General features: G+C 48.0%; 2 protein-coding genes across 2 annotated transcripts; both read right to left on the minus strand.

Annotated features, from left to right (window-relative positions):
* Window positions 1-3617: 3617 nt before the first annotated feature.
* On the minus strand, window positions 3618-4628 carry LOC142829220 (olfactory receptor 52P1-like). Its single transcript, XM_075928032.1, has one exon. The coding sequence runs from the start codon at window positions 4587-4589 to the stop codon at window positions 3618-3620; it is 972 nt and encodes a 323-aa protein (XP_075784147.1). The 5' UTR covers window positions 4590-4628.
* An 11712-nt stretch (window positions 4629-16340) lies between these two features.
* On the minus strand, window positions 16341-17657 carry LOC106731532 (olfactory receptor 52D1-like). Its single transcript, XM_014570279.3, has one exon. The coding sequence runs from the start codon at window positions 17655-17657 to the stop codon at window positions 16686-16688; it is 972 nt and encodes a 323-aa protein (XP_014425765.2). The 3' UTR covers window positions 16341-16685.
* Window positions 17658-18117: the final 460 nt, after the last annotated feature.

Consider the following 18117-nt stretch of genomic DNA (forward strand, 5'->3'; position numbering starts at 1 on the left):
TGCAGAGGAAGTGTGAGGGGGCCCTGAACCAGGGATGACTGGGGAGGAATGAGAAGATACTGGTGACCAGGGTGCTCTTGGAATTGGTACAGCAAATTGGTACAGCTCTTGGAATTTGGTACTCACCAAAATCCTGCTCAGTGGGGAGATGAAACCTCCTCAGTGTGGCAGGCAAGCAGAACCAAGAGAATTGGCGTGTGACTCTCACACGTCTGAGACTCGCCATGCTGGGCAGACGCCTTTATGATTCTTCTGTCCGTTCCCTGTAGGCTCTGGTTGGCAGAACGCCCAGATATTTCCCCCAACTCCATGAGCGGAGGGAGGAATAGAAAAGAGACCCTGGAGAACTTCAGCTCGAGAGCCTCCCCCGGGAGTGAAGAAATAATTTGTCCATACCAGGGCTCAGATCCGTAGGGAAAAGTGTTGCAAAGTGTTCAGCCTAGCAATTGGCGATGGCTTTCTTTGCCTTGTGTAACATGCTGCCATCTGCACTGTGTTGGGGAATGCAGAAGATAATGGGCCCAGACAACACTGTGAATTGAGCATAGCAGCAAATAGCACCATACCTCCCATGCAATTCTAAGATCCAGTCTGTTCGTTTCCAAAATTCACCGACCACTTGGGCAGGCTAAATGACATGGTGCTGGATTAGATGCAGTGCAAAGGTTTTGGAGCAAAGCGATCTTCTCCCAGAATTCATACCCCAAAGTATTGGCCAGTCTCCTTTTGCAAGGACAGAAGTAGATGTGTGTCTGGCAGCTCTACACTGTTCTAATACTTCAGAGGGGTCGCCGAGTGAGGGTATGTCTACACTAGCTCATTAGTTTGAGCTAGGTAGGCAGATGAGGGCAACCGGAGTTGCAAATGAAGCCCGAGATTTAAATATCCCGGGTTAAATTTGCATCTTCCCGGGTGCCGCCATTTTTAAATCCCCCTTAGTCCGAACTCCGTGCCCGCGGAGTGCTTTTCCGGAAAAACTATGCTGCCCCCGTTTGGGCAAAAGTCTTTTTCCGAAAGACTTTTGTGCAAAAGGGCGAGTGTAGACAGCACAGTACTGTTTTCCGCAAAAAAGCCCCGATCGTGAAAAAGGCGATCGGGGCTTTTTTGCGGAAAACTGCATCTAGATTGGCCACGGACGCTTTTCCGCAAAAAGTGCTTTTGCGGAAAAGCATCCTGCCAATCTAGACGTGCTTTTCCGAAAATGCTTTTAACGGAAATCTTTTCCGTTAAAAGCATTTTCGGAAATTCATGCCAGTGTAGACGTAGCCCAGGAGAAAAAGACCTTTCCTGGTTTGAGGTTTAGCTGAGAGAAGAACAGTTGTAGGGGGAGTTTGAATAAGCTTTAATGTGTTACAACTAGCTGTGTGGTTTTTGTATGATTAACATTTGTAATTCCCTGTGCCCTGCTTTCTCTTGCAGCCACTTCAATCCTACTGTTTGTACTCAGTAAAATCACTTCTATTTATTACCAAGCCCATTGTAAATAATTTTTACCTAGGAGAGTAAATTCCCCCTTTCATTGTTAAAGGGGGCTTCCCTGAATGGTTTATTTGGGGTTCTGATCAGTGTTCCCGCTAAGCTGCGAGGAGGCACAGATTCACAGGTGATTAATCAGCCCTGTCCAATCAGCTCCGCCCAATCAGAGTCTCAGGGTTCCATGCACGGAGCAGACTGGCTGGGCGGGGCTGATTAATCATCCGTGAGGCTGTGCTACTACACAGCTTAGAGGGAACACTGTTTCTGAGCCCAACTGGGGTTGATTACCTGGATGCTGTGCCTGAAACTTCATTCTCCTCGGACCTGAAGAGATTCAGTGTCTGTACTGCTCTTTGGGGGAAAGGGGCTAGTGATCTCAGCTCTGTGCCTTGGCTGGGGGAGACCAGAGAGCTGGCACAGCAGGACAGGGTAGCGAGACACCCCAGAGAGCAGAAAGGTGAGTGTCAGTGGCTTTGTCAGCAGCCCGGGAAGCACCCCCAAGAGGTCTTCTGCGACTTCACCCCATCACAAAGGGTACGTCTACACTGCATGGCTATTTGGGGATACTGGAGGTATCCCGAAATAGCTACCCCACGTCTACACAACCCACACGTTATTTTGAATTTTTTTTCAAAATAACAGGCGTGCTGTTTCGGCATCCTGGTAACTCTCATTCCACGAGTGTTAAGGGATATCTCAAAATAGCTTGTTATTTTGAAATTTGGCAGTGTGTAGATGCACCAAATTTCAAAATAGCCTGTCAGGGATGGTGTAGACGGAGGTTGGTCCTGCCTTGAGGACGGGGGGGCTGGACTCGATGATCTCTTGAGGTCCCTTCCAGTCCTATTATTCTATGATTCTATGATTCTATTTTGATATTCCATCAAAATAAGATATGCAATTTGCATCTCTTACTTCAAATTTAGAGTGCTGAGTAGACGCACCCAAAGGGTCTGGACTGGTAAGTCGAAAGTAAGACTATCCAGTTCCAATCGTTAGAGATAGATAAATGTTTTGAGATGCCTATATGCCCACTTCATTTAGGGCCCAAGCCGATCTCCAGCTGTTAGACATTAGAGTCTCCTCCTCCCTCATTCACATACTTCTGTGTCTCTTACACCTTCTTCTGCAGCACCTGGGGCTGTCACTGTCAGAGAGAGAACATTGGACTAGATGGACCATAGATCTGATCCATGATGCCAAGAAACAAACATTTTCATGCAGGACTATAACTTTGTGCTCTACACAGTGGTCATGAAGAACACAAGGTCTTGGTATTTAGATATCCACATCTAGGAACAAATAAACAAAACAGCAAATAATAGTGTGAAAAGTAGTCAAAACTGAGCCCAAAATGTATTAAGTGTAAAAATACCCCAACGTTATTTTATTATTTACTTCTAAATGCATTCTGTGAAGGTAGTCCATATACTTCTTGTGAGTTGAATTAGTTTGTTACTGTTGGTCTCCAAAGGGCAACATTTCATCCTCTCTGTCCTTGTTTGAAGAAGACGGTTTCAGCTGCTTATCATACAGATCAGCCATGAGCAGCGCAGACGTTTTTCCCTAATGCAAATGCTTGCCAGGTTTTGAGTCACTGCCCATATGCTCAGATGATCACACCGCACATTAGAAAAAAGCTCAACGTTGTGGTCGCTTTCTTTGTTGTGTGCAGGCAGAAAGCCGGCCTTCGGTTTGTCAAACGGATCGAGGATCCCGTTCACACAGGGAGTAATGGGAAACCATCTTTGACAAAGCAAATCTGTCAGGGATAGTACGTGGTCCTGCTGTGAGGGCAGGGGACTGGACTTGATGACCTCACAAGGTCCCTTCCAGTTCTATAAGATAGTGTATCTCCATATATATATATATTAAGCTCCACTAGCTTCTGGTGGCCTGGAAGTTCTGGGAAGGACAAGTGGCTGGTGGTGTGCAGGTGGAGGATGATAGATGGTGCTGAGAGAGGCCGGGGGATGGTCAGAGAGGGGGAATTCAACAACGGAGAGAGCAGTGCTTGGAGATGGAGTGGTCCGATATTTGGTGTGAGGAGCTTCTCAGACACTAAACTCCCGTGGTGCTGAGCTCAGCTAAACATAGAGTGGGCACCCTTGATAATTAGCAGATTTCCTTTCCTTCTCTTGTCACACAGGTTTAAAGTCGGCTGCCCCGGAAAAGCACATTCTCCTGGTGTATTTGCCCACTTTCTCACGTAGCTCTTTGTTATTGACCCCGTAAACAATAGGGTTGAGCAGTGGGGGGAAGAGGAAGTAGACATTGGCTGAGATGATATGAATATGGGGAGCGATGTCCTGACCAAACCGGTACAAAAAAATGGAAAAGAGACCAGGAGGATAAGCCATCAGCATCACACAGACGTGGGCGGTGCAGGTGCTGAGGGCTTTCTGGTGGGCTTTCCTGGAGGAGATTCTGAGGACGGCCCTAATGATCAGACAGTAGGATATGGCGATGAAAGTCAGATCTAACCCCATGACTGCAAATGCTGTCACCAAGCCATACATCCTGTTCACTGTGATGTCCCCACATGAGTTCTTTGCCACCGCCATGTGCTCGCAGTATGTATGCGGGATAAAGCGGTTGGCACAGAAGGGATGTCTGCTCAAGAGCAGGGGCAGGGGTAGAATAAAGAGAACCGATCTTATCAAACCCACGAGCCCTAGCTTAGCTACTCGTGCGTTGCTGAGGATGCTGGTGTATCTCAGAGGGCTACAAATGGCAACGTAGCGATCGAAGGCCATTGCCACCAGGACGGCTGAGTGCATCAGAGAACCAGCATGAATGAAAAACATCTGGGTGAGGCAGCCGACCACCGTAATACCTCTCCAATTGAACCAAAATATACACAGGGCCTTTGGCACCACCGAGGTAGATGTTCCGATTTCTGTGAGCCCCAGCATGCAGAGCAGCAGGTACATCGGCTTGCGCAGGGTCTGCTCTTTGCCCACCACAAAGAGAAGAATGCAATTTCCCATCAGGCCTATCAGGTAGAAAGTACAGTAAGGGATAGAAATCCAGACGTGAGCAGTTTCCAGGCCAGGAATGCCAGTTAGGATGAATGGTGAAGGATCTGATATGGTGAAGTTGAAAACTGCCATTAAGCGGTCAGTCGGTCGATCGGACTTAGAAATGCGCCAAGTGCCTGTGTAGGGAAAGAGGGGTGTTACATGCTTTATAATCAATAGTGCAGAAAATATTTCATAATTATTCCCAAGCTCGAAGGGGGGTGAACAGTGATGCGGCATAGGCAGTATGATGGCAAATGAACTTCAGTGTCAATAACTGTAACATATATGCCCTCCCTGCTCCTTTGAGGAAGTGCGGTTTGCCACGAAAGCTCACGATACCATAGGTATGTGCATATATCTGTATATCTATCGATATCGATATAGATATGACTCTCTAAGGTGCTACAGGACTACTCACTGTTTTTAAAGTTGCAGACTAACACGGCGACCCCTCTGAGACATTGGAAGGGAAAACACTTGAATTCCTCACACATCCAGTAATTAACTGTGATAACTCATGGCAGGGTGAGGGCCTCATGGTACACGGCTCTGCGAAACTGTGCTCGCAGTGCAAGGATGAACACAAGCAAAACCAGCGCAATTTTGGGACCCAGGAGGCGTGGCATGGGAAATCATAGAGAAACGGCAAAGCCATAATGTCAGTCACTCAATGTGTCCTCATCATTTGGACTCCTCTGTGTGGTATCGGGCACGCTTTTCTCACAGGCTTTTGCAGACTGGAGGAGTCCAAACCAAGCATCGGAAGAAACGTATATGGTTACAAAGGGTTCAATTAGAGGCAACAGGAGAAAAGTCTATACAATACTGACAGGTAGATCTACCTGAACTGTAACATGAGATCAAGAGGACATTAAGGCATTGAGAGGAGAGAGCATTCATTTTTCCCTCTCTTTTAATGTTGTCCCGTATCAGTTTACATTAAACTGAATGTGAGTATATGGGGAGATTGAACTATCCGAGGAGCAAAGTGACGGGTTCCTCTGGGGTGCCACCAAGAACCGGGATCCCACTGAGTCCTCTGACTCGCCAGCCTGGCACCCTCTCTCCACGTCCTGCTGGGGCAAACTTCAACCCATTCCCAGTCCTACACCTCTACCAGCCTCCCACTGGCAGGCATACCCCCAGCTGTGGGTAAACATAGGCTCTCTGACCAGCTACTGCATAGACTAACTATAGAGGCTACAGCCAAAAAAAAACCCCACCAGTCCCTCACCCAGCCCCCCAGAGATGTCCTGTCCTGTCCTGCTCCAAACACCAACCAGTATGACACATATCCAGGTCCCCCTCATTCAATATGTGCAGGACGATACACACTTGTGGTGTCACCAAGTTGAGACGTTCCCCTTACACCTTTCCCCCAGAGGCACATTGGGCTTTGATTAAAACATGGAACAAGCTTGGTAACAGCAACAGAGAGATTTCAAATCAACGTAAGAGAAAGCAAATAGATGAGAGTCTATTCCCTAGCACAAATACATTATAACGTGGTCCAGGGAGATAGCCGTGTTAGTCTGTAACTTTAAAACCGTGTGGTTCTGTAGCGCCTTAGAGGCTAATATATTATTAGAAAATCATAGAATACTAGAACTGGAAGGGACCTTGAGAGGTCCTCAAGGCTAGTCCCTGCCCTCACGGCAGGGCCAAGCACCTGTTCTTAAATATCTTCAGTGATGGAGATTCCACAACCTCCCTAGGCAATTTATTCCAGTGCTTAACCACCCTGATAGTTAGGTATGAGAGGGATAGCCCTTTTAGTCTTGATCTGCAAAAGCGACAAGGACTCCTGTGGCAGCTTAAAGACTAACCGATGTATTGGAGCATAAGCTTTCATGGGCAAAGACCCACTTCTGATGAGCATGCATCTGACGAAGTGGATCTTTGCCCACGAAAGCTTATGCTCCTGTACATCTGTTAGTCTGTAAGGGTATGTCTACACTACAAAGTTAATTCGAACTAACGGACGTTAGTTCAAATTAACTTTGATAGGCGCTACACTAGCGCTCCGCTAGTTCGAACTAGGAAAACCTCATTGCACGAGGACTAAGCCTAGTTTGAAATTACTAGTTTGAATTAAGGGGTGTGTAGCCCCTTAATGCGAACTAGTGGGAGGCTAGCTCTCCCCAGCTTTCCCTGGTGGCCACTCTGGCCAACACCAGGGAGACTCTATTGCCCCACTCCCGGCCCCGGCCCCCTTAAAGGGGCCAGGGCTGGCTACGGTGCCCGTGCCAGGTGCAAGCCTGCCAGCACCCAGCCAGCAGACCCTGCACCTGGCACGGCTCGAGCCAGCCACCCGATGCCGCCCAGCCCTCCCCCTCTTCCCGGGACCAGGCTGGCAGCTCCCAGGAGCTTGTCCGGGACCGCAAGAGGCGGACACCCACCTGGTCTAGTGCGGACATCGTGGACCTCGTCCACGACCTCCGCACTAGGCACAGGAAAGTGGCCATCTAGGGCAGGAGAGCTGCCAGGCTGGCCACCCAGGAGCAGGTGTGCATGAAAATCAAGGTGGTCCACTGAGACCCCCAACCCTGAGCCCTGAGCCCTGAGCTTACAATGGCCGTACTGGGTCAGACCAAAGGTCCATCTAGCCCAGTAGCCTGTCTGCCGACAGCGGCCAACCCTAGGGACCCTGGAGGGGATGGACCGAAGACAGTGACCAAGCCATTTGTCTCGTGCCATCCCTCTCCAGCCTTCCACAAACTTTGGGCAGGGACACCACTCCTACCCCCTGGCTAATACCACTCCATGGACCCAACCTCAATCACTTTATCTCACTTCTCTTTAAACTCTGTTCTAGTTCTAGCCTTCACAGCCTCCTGCAGCAAGGAGTTCCACAGGTTGACTCTTTGCTTTGTGAAGAACAACTTTCTGTTACTAGTTTGAAGCCTGCTACCCATTCCTTTCCTTTGGTGTCCTCTAGTCCTTCTATTATGGGAACTAATGAAGAACTTTTCTTGATGCACCCTCTCCACCCCACTCATGCTTTTATAGACCTCTATCCTATCCCCCCTCAGTCTCCTCTTTTCTAAACTGAAAAGTCCCAGTCTCTTTAGCCTCTCTTCATATGGGACCTGTTCCAAACCCCTAATCATTTTAGTTGCCCTCCCCTCTCCCACCCTCTCTCTTCCCCTCTCCCACCTCCTTTTCCCAGTCTCCCCCAGTTTTGTTCAATAAAGAGAGTTTCTATTTTTGACCACACGTTTTCTTTATTTTGTACATCAGGAACGGGGGCTAGGGAAGGGTAAGTGGAAGGAGGTGAGGGAGGAATGGGGTACGAGCCCCCGATGGGGAGGACTGGGCTGGCTCTGCGGGCTTCTGGGAGTGGAAGCTCTCCTGCAGCCCCCCAATTGCCCCCTCTCCCCAGATGGCAGCCTGTGGCAAGTGCAGCCGGGCTGATGGCCGAGTGCTGTGATGTGCCCAGTTTGGGCACTCCAAGCCAGGACTGCTTTGCAAGTGGGGCACCCCTGAGAACTGTCTGTCCGGGGTGGGGGTCGGGTCCCTTTAAGCGCAGCCCTCGGCTAGCCTGAGACAGCATCTCCACGCTCTAAGTCCTCCTCTGATGCCCTGCCGGCACTGCTTCCGGCCATCCTTAACCCCGGTTCAGGGTCCACTTAATGTGGACATGCTTGTTCGAACTAGCAAAACGCTAATTCGAACTAGTTTTTTAGTCTGGATCCGTTAGTTCGAATTAGATAAGTTAGTTCGAATTAGCGCTGTAGTGTAGACATACCCTAAGGTGCTACGGGACTCCTTGTCACCTGATAGTTAGGAAGTTTTACCTAATGTTCAACCTAAATCTCCCTTGTTGGATTTTAAGCCCATTGCTTCTTGTCCTATCATGACATCCCATGAGAAGGGAATAGCATCTGAGTTGGTCTGTCTCACCTTCTCTTAAATATCTCCAATGGCGGAGATTCCACAACCTCCCTAGCAATTTATTCCAGTGTTTAACCATCCTGCAGGGTTTTTTCCTAATGTCCAACCTAAACCTCCCTTGCTGCAGTTTAAGCCCATTGCTTCTTGTCCTGGCCTCAGAGGCCAAGGAGAACAATTTTTTCCCTCTTCCTTGTAACACCCTTTTAGATACTTGAAAACCGCTCTCATGTCCCCTCTCCGCCTTCTCTTTTCTAACAAAACAAGCTCAGTTCCTTCAGCCTTCCCTCAGAGCTCATGTTTTCTAGACCTCTAATCATTTTCATTGCTTATTATATATATTACCATGAGCTTTCATGGGCAAAACTCACTTCCTCAAATGAAATGAATTCATTGCACGTCTCTCCTCTCCCCCCACTATTCATTCCTTGACCTTCCCCCAATCACTGAGGCAGAAAGAAGCAAGGAGGTGATGTGAAAAGCACATATTGGCCTGTATTATTTCCAGTACATTTGTCGTTCCCATTTTACCAGGTCAAGCCCTGCCTGTTTCTACAAAACAGTTGAAGTTGGCATGAGGGTGAATTCCTGCCCTGATGATTCTTGACATGAGTCCTGGAACCCTTCCTCCACCCTCAGCACTAATTCTAATGCTGAAACAGGCAACTTACCAAAATCCTGCTCAGCGGGGAGAGGAAACCTCCTCAGAGTGGCAGGCAGGCAAAGCCAGGAGAATCAGCATGTGACTCTCACACGTCTGAGACTCGCCATGCTGGGCAGATGCCTTTATGATTCCCTTCTCCAGTCCCTGTGGGCTCTGGTTGGCAGAACACCCAGGCATTTCCCCCAACTCCATGAGCAGAGGGAGGAATAGAAAAGAGACCGTGGAGAACTTCAGCTCGAGAGCCTCCCTTGGGAGTGAAGAAATAATTTGTCCATACCAGGGCTCAGATCCGTAGGGAAAAGTGTTGCAAAGTGTTCAGCCTAGTAATTGGCGATGGCTTTCTTTGCCTTGTGTAACGGGCTGCTATCTTCACTCTCTTGTGGAATGCAGAAGACAGTGGGCCAGACAATGCTGTGAATTGAGCATAGCCGCATACAGCTCCCTACCCCCATGCAATTCTAAGATCCAGTCTGTTCGCCTCCAAAATTCACCGACCGCTTGGGCAGGCCAAATGGCATGATGCTGGATTAGATGCAGTGCAAAGGGTTTGGGGCAAAGCGATCTTCTCCCAGGATTCGCACCCCAAAGTATTGGCCAGTCTCCTTTTGCAAGGACAAAAGTAGATGTGTATCTGGCAGCTCTGCACTGTTCTAAGAGCCTGCTCCGTGCATCGGGCACGCATCACACTTAAGTCTATTGAGGATCACTCACAATTCAATTTGGAACTTGACTGTGCTAACCTCTGTCTAGACCCGCTGGGGGGGAAAGTAATTGATGGAGGGGTTGTCCTGGGATCCAGAGATTCAAAGGGGCCTTGAGCTTCTGGCCACAACTGCTGGTTCTGCAGCAGCAGCAGCCTTTTAAATAGCCGCTGGAGTACCACACAGCACACTCGGAGAAGCTCCGAGGCTGGGGGTGGGATGGGTGGCACCACACTCTGAGTAGTGGGGGAGCAGTGACACACTCCAGGCGGCATGGAGGGCAGCCTTCCCCTTCCGGGAGCACAAAGCCAGCCCCCCCCCCCCACTTTGGCGAGGAGCCCACCGAGGTGTCGACGCCCCTGCCCGTGTCAAAAGTCATACAATGGGGCTTATCCACACACTATAGGATCTCTTAACCGCACCCATCTGGTTTGAGGAGAAGTAGCTGAGTTCATGGAGGACAGGCCGGTCAATGGCTATTAGCCAGGGTATTCCGGGACACCACCCCACGTTCTGTCAGGTCCTAGCCTCGGACTGCCGGAAGATGGGGGGGAGGGGAGGATGAAAGAAAATGGATCCTTTGATATTATCCCGGGTTTGTTCTTTCCCTCTGAAGTACTTGGTATTGGTCCCTGAATCTCCTTTTTCTTCCCTCCCCATGGTTGACAGGCCCCACGGGACTGACTATTTCAAACCAGGCTGCCATTGAACCATGAATTAGAACAGCCATCTGGGTAGCATTAATAACTCTCAATCACCTTGTATGGACCACCGCAGTGTGACCCCTTTGTGATAGGCCTCCTCGTGTACGTGCCCTGCTCAGAGCAAAATTCTTCTAGCACCATCCTGAGGCCTTTTTAAAAAGAACGCGCCCAGGAGGAGAGCAGGCCTGCAGCCAGCAGCTCCCGGGGAGGTGAGCTGAGGGAAGGCAGCGTCTCCCCCCGAACATCTGCCCAAAGGTCCCTCCCTGAGGGAAGGAAGGGCCTGCCTTAGAGGGAAGCATTCCAGCCTGGGGGCTGGATTCACTCCCCAGCTTTCCCTCTCACATAAACATGGGACTTAACTGATCCCACTTACTTACTGAGAACTGCGCCAGGAGGAGAGAGCCATGGGCTCATCTGAGCTTGAGAGGCTGGTCTGTACCGTAAGAAGAGGCAGTTGCTACTCGAGAAAAGAGGATAACAGCCTCTCTTGTTACACGCAGCCAAAAGAAGGTGCTTTGGGGTGAGCAGACACCCTTCACCCTGCCCTGCCTCAGATGGAGACTTTGGGATGAACAAATTTCAAAGCATTTAGTTTGGAAAAGAGAAGACTGAGAGGGGACATGAGAGCAGTTTTCAAGTATCTAAAAGGGTGTTAGAAAAAGGAGGGAGAAAAATCATTCTCCTTGGCCTCTGTGGATAGGACAAGAAGCAATGGGCTTAAACTGCAGCAAAGGAGGTTTAGATTGGACATTAGAAAAACTTTCTAATTGTCAAGGTGGTGAAACACTGGAATAAATTGTGTAAGGTGGTTGTGATATCTCCATCACTGGAGATATTTAAGAACAGGTTAGACAGACCTGTCAGGGATGATCTAGAATGTGCTTGGTCCTGCCATAAAGCAGGGGACTGGACTTGATGACTTCTTGATGTCCCTTCCAGTTCTAAGATTCTATATTCATCTGTGAAAACAATCATTTAGTGCTTTATCCAAGATGAAAACAAACTAGAGAAAGTCCTGCACTGGGCAAAAAAAAAAAAATGCTTAGGGGGCTGGGGAAAATGACTTAAGAGGAAAGGCTGTGGAAACCAGGCTTAGTTCATCTGCAGAAGAGTGAAGGGCCATTTGATAGCAGCCTTCAGTGGCTGTAAGTTAGAGCCACGCTCTATTCTAAGTGGTGACAGAACAAGGAGCAATGGTCTCAAGTTGCAGTGGGTGAGGTCTAGGTTGGATATTAGGACAAACTATTTCCCTAGGGGTATGTCTACATTACAAACTTAATTCGGAAGAACAGTAGTTATTTCGAATTAACTTTAATAGCGTCTACACAGGCATGCCACTATTTCGAAATAAAATCGAATTAGTGGAGCCCTTATTTCGAATTTGGTAACCCTCTTTCTACGAGGAGTAACACCAAATGCGAAATAGCTATTTCGAATTAAGCACCGTGTAGACACTTAATTCCAGCCCTTCCCAGGCAGCCCTTGTGGCTATTCTGGGCACAACCAAGAGAACTTACTCTCCTCTCCCCTAACCCCAGAGCCATTAAAGGGGTCGACCCTGGCCACAGTGCCTGTGCCAGCTCCAAACCTGCCAGCCCAGAGCCAGCAGTGGCCACCGGGGTCCCTGACCCAGTGGCCCCAAAACATGAGCCAGCAAGCCACTGGCAGCCAGCCCTCCACCGCTCCCCAGGAGCAGTCTGCCAGCTCGTAGGAGCCTGACAGGGGCTGAAGAAGGCGGGCGCCTTCCTTGTCCGGGATGGAGATCATGGACTTTATTCAAGTTTGGGGGAGATGCCCCCAATGTCCATGATCTCAGCCCTAGACATAAGAACATAAGAACGGCCGTACTGGGTCAGACCAAAGGTCCATCTAGCCCAGTATCTTGTCTACCGACAGTGGCCAGCACCAGGTACCCCAGAGAGGGTTGACCGAAGACAATGATCAAGCGATTTGTCTCCTGTCATCCCTCTCCAGCCTCTGACAAACAGAGGCCAAGGACACCATTTTATCCCCTGGCTAATAGCCTTTTATGGACCTAACCTCCATTAATTTATCCAGCTTCTCTTTAAACTCTATTATAGTCCTAGCCTTCACAGCCTCCTCTGGCAAGGAGTTCCACAGGTTGACAACACGCTGTGTGAAGAAGAACTTCCTTTTATTAGTTTTAAACCTGCTACCCATTAATTTCATTTGGTGTCCTCTAGTTCTTCAATTATGGGAACTAATAAATAACTTTTCTTTATCAGCCCTCTCCACACCACTCATGATTTTATAGACCTCTATCATATCCCCCCTCAGTCTCCTCTTTTCTACACTGAAAAGTCCCAGTCTCTTTAACCTCTCCTCATATGGGACCCGTTCCAAAACCCCTAATCATTTTAGTTGCCCTTTTCTGAACCCTTTCCAAGGCCAAAATATCTTTTTTGAGGTGAGGAGACCACATCTGTACACAGTATTCAAGATGTGGGCGTACCATAGTTTTATACAGGGGCAGTAAGATGTTCTGGGTCTTATTTTCTATCCCTTTCCTAATAATTCCTAGCATCCTATTTGCCTTTTTGACCGCCACTGCACACTGTGTGGAAGTTTTCAGAGAACTGTCCACGATAACTCCAAGATCTCTTTCCTGATTTGTCGTAGCCAAATTAGCCCCCATCATACTGTACGTATAGTTGGGGTTATTTTTCCCGATGTGCATTACTTTACACTTATCCACATTAAATTTCATTTGCCATTTTGTTGCCCAATCACTCAGTTTGGTGAGATCTTCTTGGAGTCCCTCACAGTCTGCTTCTGTCTTGACTATTCTAAACAGTTTGGTATCATCTGCAAACTTTACTACGTCACTGCTTACCCCTTTCTCCAGATCATTTATGAATAAGTTGAAAAGGATTGGTCCCAGGACTGACCCTTGGGGGACACCACTAGTTACCCCTCTCCAATCTGAAAATTTACCATTTACGGAGGAACACGGTCGTCTATGGTAGGATAGCTGCCAGCCTGGTTACCAAAGACCACCCAGGAGCAGGTTTGCATGGAAGTCAGGTTGGTCCGGTGAGACCCCCAACTCTGAGCCCTGAGCTTCCCCTCCCCCTTCTTCCCCTTTTTTTCCCCTTCCAGCTCTGTCCTCCCAGGTTTCCCCCACCCCTCTCTCACCCTCTCTCTTCCCCTCTCCCACCTCCTTTTCCCAGTCTCCCAAGAGGTTCATCCCCCCCCCCCCAGTTTTGTTCAATAAACCCAGTTTCTATTTTTGAACATACGTGTCTTTTATTTGACATCAGGAAGGGGGGCTAGGGAGGGATAAGTGGAAGGACATGAGGGAGGAATGGGGCACGAGCCCCCAGTGGGAAGGACTGGGGAGGCTCCGAGGGGTGGACGCTCTTCCTCAGGGCCTCCTGTATCCTGACAGCCCCCCGATGGAGACCCCGGATGGCAGCCTGCAGCAAGTGCAGCCGGGCTGATGGCAACGACCCCACGAGACACACCAGCGTGCCCAGGGGCATTTCTGGCTCCATGTGGCCGAATGCTGTGGTGTCCCAAGTGCGGGCACTCAGGGCACTCCAAGACAGGATGGCTTTGCTGTCCCTCATTGAGGTAGACAAGCAAGCGGAGAACCCTGAGAACTGTCTGTCCGGGGTGGGGGTAGGATCCCTTTAAGCATGGAGCTCAGTTAGCCTCAGGCAGCAGCCCCACACACTAAGTCCTAACTTGATGCCTTGCCGGCACTGGTTCCAGCCAGCCTTAACTTTGGTTCAGGATCCACTCAGTGTGGACACACTATTTTGAAATAGTTTTTGTGTATAGATGAGTTATTTCGAATTAGCTTAATTCAAATTTACTATTTCAAATTAAGTTAATTAGAAATAGTGCTGTAGTGTAGACATACCATAGGAGGGTGGTGAAGTGCTGAGATGGGTTCCCTAGGGAGGAGGTGGAATCTCCATCACTAGGGCTGTGTCTACATTGGCACCCCTTTCCGGAAAAGGGATGCTAATGAGACCAGTCGGAATTGCAAATGCCGAGGGGGATTTAAATATCCCCTGCGGCATTTGCATGAACATGGCTGCCGCTTTTTTCCGGCTCAGGGTTTTGCCGGAGAAAAGCGCCAGTCTAGACGGGATCTTGCGGAAAATAAACCCTTTTCCGGAAGATCCCTTATTCCTACAAGTATTCCTACAAGTAGGAATAAGGGATCTTCCGGAAAAGGGCTTATTTTCCACAAGATCCCGTCTAGACTGGCGCTTTTCTCCGGCAAAACCCCGAGCCGGAAAAAAGCGGCAGCCATATGCATGCAAATGCCGCGGGGGATATTTAAATCCCCCGCGGCATTTGCAATTCCGACTGGTCTCATTAGCATCCCTTTTCTGGAAAGGGGTGCCAATGTAGACACAGCCTAGAGGTTTTAAGTCCTGGCTTGACAAAGCCCTGGCTGTAATGATTGAGTTGGGGTTGGTCCTGTTTTGAGCAGGGGGGTGGACTCGATGACTCCTGAGATCAATTCCAAGCTGAGTGAGTCTTCTATGATTCTATGGACTAAAGTGTTGCTAAAAGGGAACAACAGCGATAGAAAAGAAAATAAGCCAACGTCACAAAAGCCTCTTTCCCCAGTGGCGCCTGTGTGTTTGAGAACTTAAGTCCAGGTTAGGAATCTAATGAACCCTAGGCGAAACTTCAGTTCTTCTCTGAGGTCTCCAGAAAATAATGGCAAAATTGGGTTACAACGAATCAATATGGTGAACGACTTACTACTGCAAGTGATTCAGTCACATGGACAGTTGCTAGCAATCGCTGGTTCAACTGTTTCACAAACTCCAGGATGAAAAGTTTAGAAAGCTTGACATGTACATCTGACATCCTTGGCAATGAGAAGTATTAGTGGGTATTGCCAGAGATGTCAGAGATAGATACCAAGAGATGTGAAGATTTAAGTGACCTCTATATTGACTGCACAAAGTGAGAAGTTACTGAATGTGCAAGCGATGATCCGTCACCTGGGTTTTTCAGAATCCACATTACAAAAAACTTAATTATCTCATTCAAGGCAGTGTTGGGATCAATGGAAACATGGGAATTCTGTGTGATTACTGATTAAATGCAAGTAAGCATGTTCTTGTCTAACTCTTCAGTGTACTCGATTTAAGCACAAACAAACATAAGCATTACATTTAGAACATCCCAGATATTAACCCAACTTCTGGAACCATACAGAATTATTAATAGCAGGTTTGCAGTGGCCAGTTTTTTCATCTGCAACAGTCATAGGGGGTCAGGAAAAAATGTCCCTCAAGATGGCTTCAAAGGACTGATCTAAAGTGCACTGCATTAGCTAATCTTTTATAACTTTTACCAAAAAAGTAGAACACAGTGACTCCTATAGGATGATCATTTCTCCTGTCAATAGACTTCTAATATCTGAGGCATCTTCACTCATTGATTTCAATTTCTCATCTTCCTTCATTCTCACTTATTTGTCTGTCCATTTCTCCCATTTTCATTAGCAGAAACTTTGATCTGACCTCTAAAAGCCTGCTTTCTAATGAAACCTACACCATGCAGTATTCTGTTTTATTAATTCACAGTGGCTAAGTGCAAATCATACGGTTGAAATATGTTTGATCACATTCTGGGGTGCATCCCCTCAAATCCACAGGAACACACTAACATTTTCCAACACCCAGGATTTCCTAACTCTCACCCATAAAGTCATTGAATGTAACGTTCTCAATTCCTGAAACCGCTTTCCCATATTATAACTCGCCAGCTGAAACCATTGGGTTTATCCTTGAAGCTTAGTGAAGAATTGAACGTAAACTAATAAAGTACATTTGGTTTTGAACCACCATACATATATTAAATAAGGTTTACCATTATGTTTGTTTTCTTTGTCTCATGTCTCAGGTTGGCAGAGTGATCAAGTTCCCTGTTTACACAGGGTCTAGTGGTAAGCCACCTTGCCTCAATGGGTGCAGTATCTTCTGGTGGTCTAGAAGTTTCCTGATGCCTGATGTGATAGGGCTGTGTGGAGGTGGTGTCTAATGGGGGATGCTGAAAGAGACCAGGTGATGGTCAATGAGATCCAGCCGTATAGAGAACAATACTTCATGAATCGGTGATAAAATGTAAGGTCTGAGGAACATCTCTTACTCTGAACTTCCACAACAGTGAGCCCTGCAAAACTGGAATTGAAAACCCTTCCTTAAAAAAGAATTCTCCTTTCCCCCTTTTGTTACTCAGGTTTCAAGTCAGTGGCTACAGGGCAGCATATTCCACAGAGGTATTTAGCCACTTTGTCACGGAGCTCTTTGGTTTTCACCCCATAAATAATGGGGTTGAGCATGGGAGGAAGGAGGAAATAGAGGTTGGCCAAGATGATGTGAACATGGGGAGCGATGCCCTGGCCAAACCGGTGTGTCAGAGAGGAGAAAAGAAAGGGAGGATAAGACATCAGTATGATAAAGAGGTGGGCAGTGCAGGTGTTGAGGGCTTTCTGGTGGGCTTTCCTGGAGGAGATTCTGAGGACGGCCCTGAGGATCTGACCGTAGGACACAGCAATGAGCAACAGGTCTAACCCAATTACCACACAGGCTACCGCCAAGCCATATGTCCTGTTCACTGTAATGTCCTCACATGACATCTTCAGTATAGCCATGTGGTCACAGTACGTGTGCGGGATAATGCGGTTGGCACAGAACGACGACCTCCTCAGGAGCACAGGCATGGGCAGAATTAAGGTTACAGCTCTTATCAAACCCACTAGTCCTATCTTAGCTATTAGTGCATTGGTGAGAGTGGTGGCGTATCTCAGAGGGTTACATATGGCGATGTAGCGATCAAAGGCCATGGTCACGAGGACACCTGAGTGCATCATGGAAACCGCATGAAGGAAGAACATCTGGGTGAGGCAGCCACCCACCGTGATGCTTTTCAAATTGAACCAAAATATACACAGGGCCTTCGGTACAACAGAGGTAGAGGTGCCGATGTCGGTGAGCGCCAGGTTGCAGAGCAGCAGGTACATCGGCTTCTGCAGGGTCTGCTCTTTGACGACAACAAACAGAACCATGAAATTTCCCAAGAGGCTGATAATGTAGAACGTTGAGAAAGGGATGGAAATCCAGATGTGAGCAGCTTCCAGCCCTGGAATTCCCATGAGGAGAAATGTTGAAGGTTCGGAGGGGGTGAGGTTGAAATCCTCCATGAGGTGGTCCACGGGGCTCAGAAATGTTCAAGGTGCCTGTGAAGGGACAGAAGCACAGCAAGGGAGCGGGTTATGTGCTTTATAACTAATAGCACTGTACATATTTTATAATTATTAACCATCTAGAAAGGAAGGTGAGCAGAGAGGTGGTAACGTTTACAGGTGACATCAGATTATGTAGGTCATAGTCCTGAGAAGTCCTCAGAGGGAGCTAAAAAAGACGGATGAATTGGCAACATGATGGTAGATGAACATTGACCTTAGAAACTGCAGCGTTTTGCCCATTTTACCTTACAAGATACTAACTGAGGGTACGTCTACACTACAGCGCTAGTTCGAACTAACTTAGTTCGAATTAGTTAATTCGAACTAAGCTAGTTCGAACTAACGCATCTAGAACTAAAAACTAGTTCGAACTAGCGTTTTGCTAATTCGAACTAGCAAGTCCACATTGAGTGGA

The sequence above is a fragment of the Pelodiscus sinensis genome, chromosome 1 (assembly GCF_049634645.1).
Source record: "Pelodiscus sinensis isolate JC-2024 chromosome 1, ASM4963464v1, whole genome shotgun sequence".
NCBI classification, from domain to species: domain Eukaryota; kingdom Metazoa; phylum Chordata; order Testudines; family Trionychidae; genus Pelodiscus; species Pelodiscus sinensis.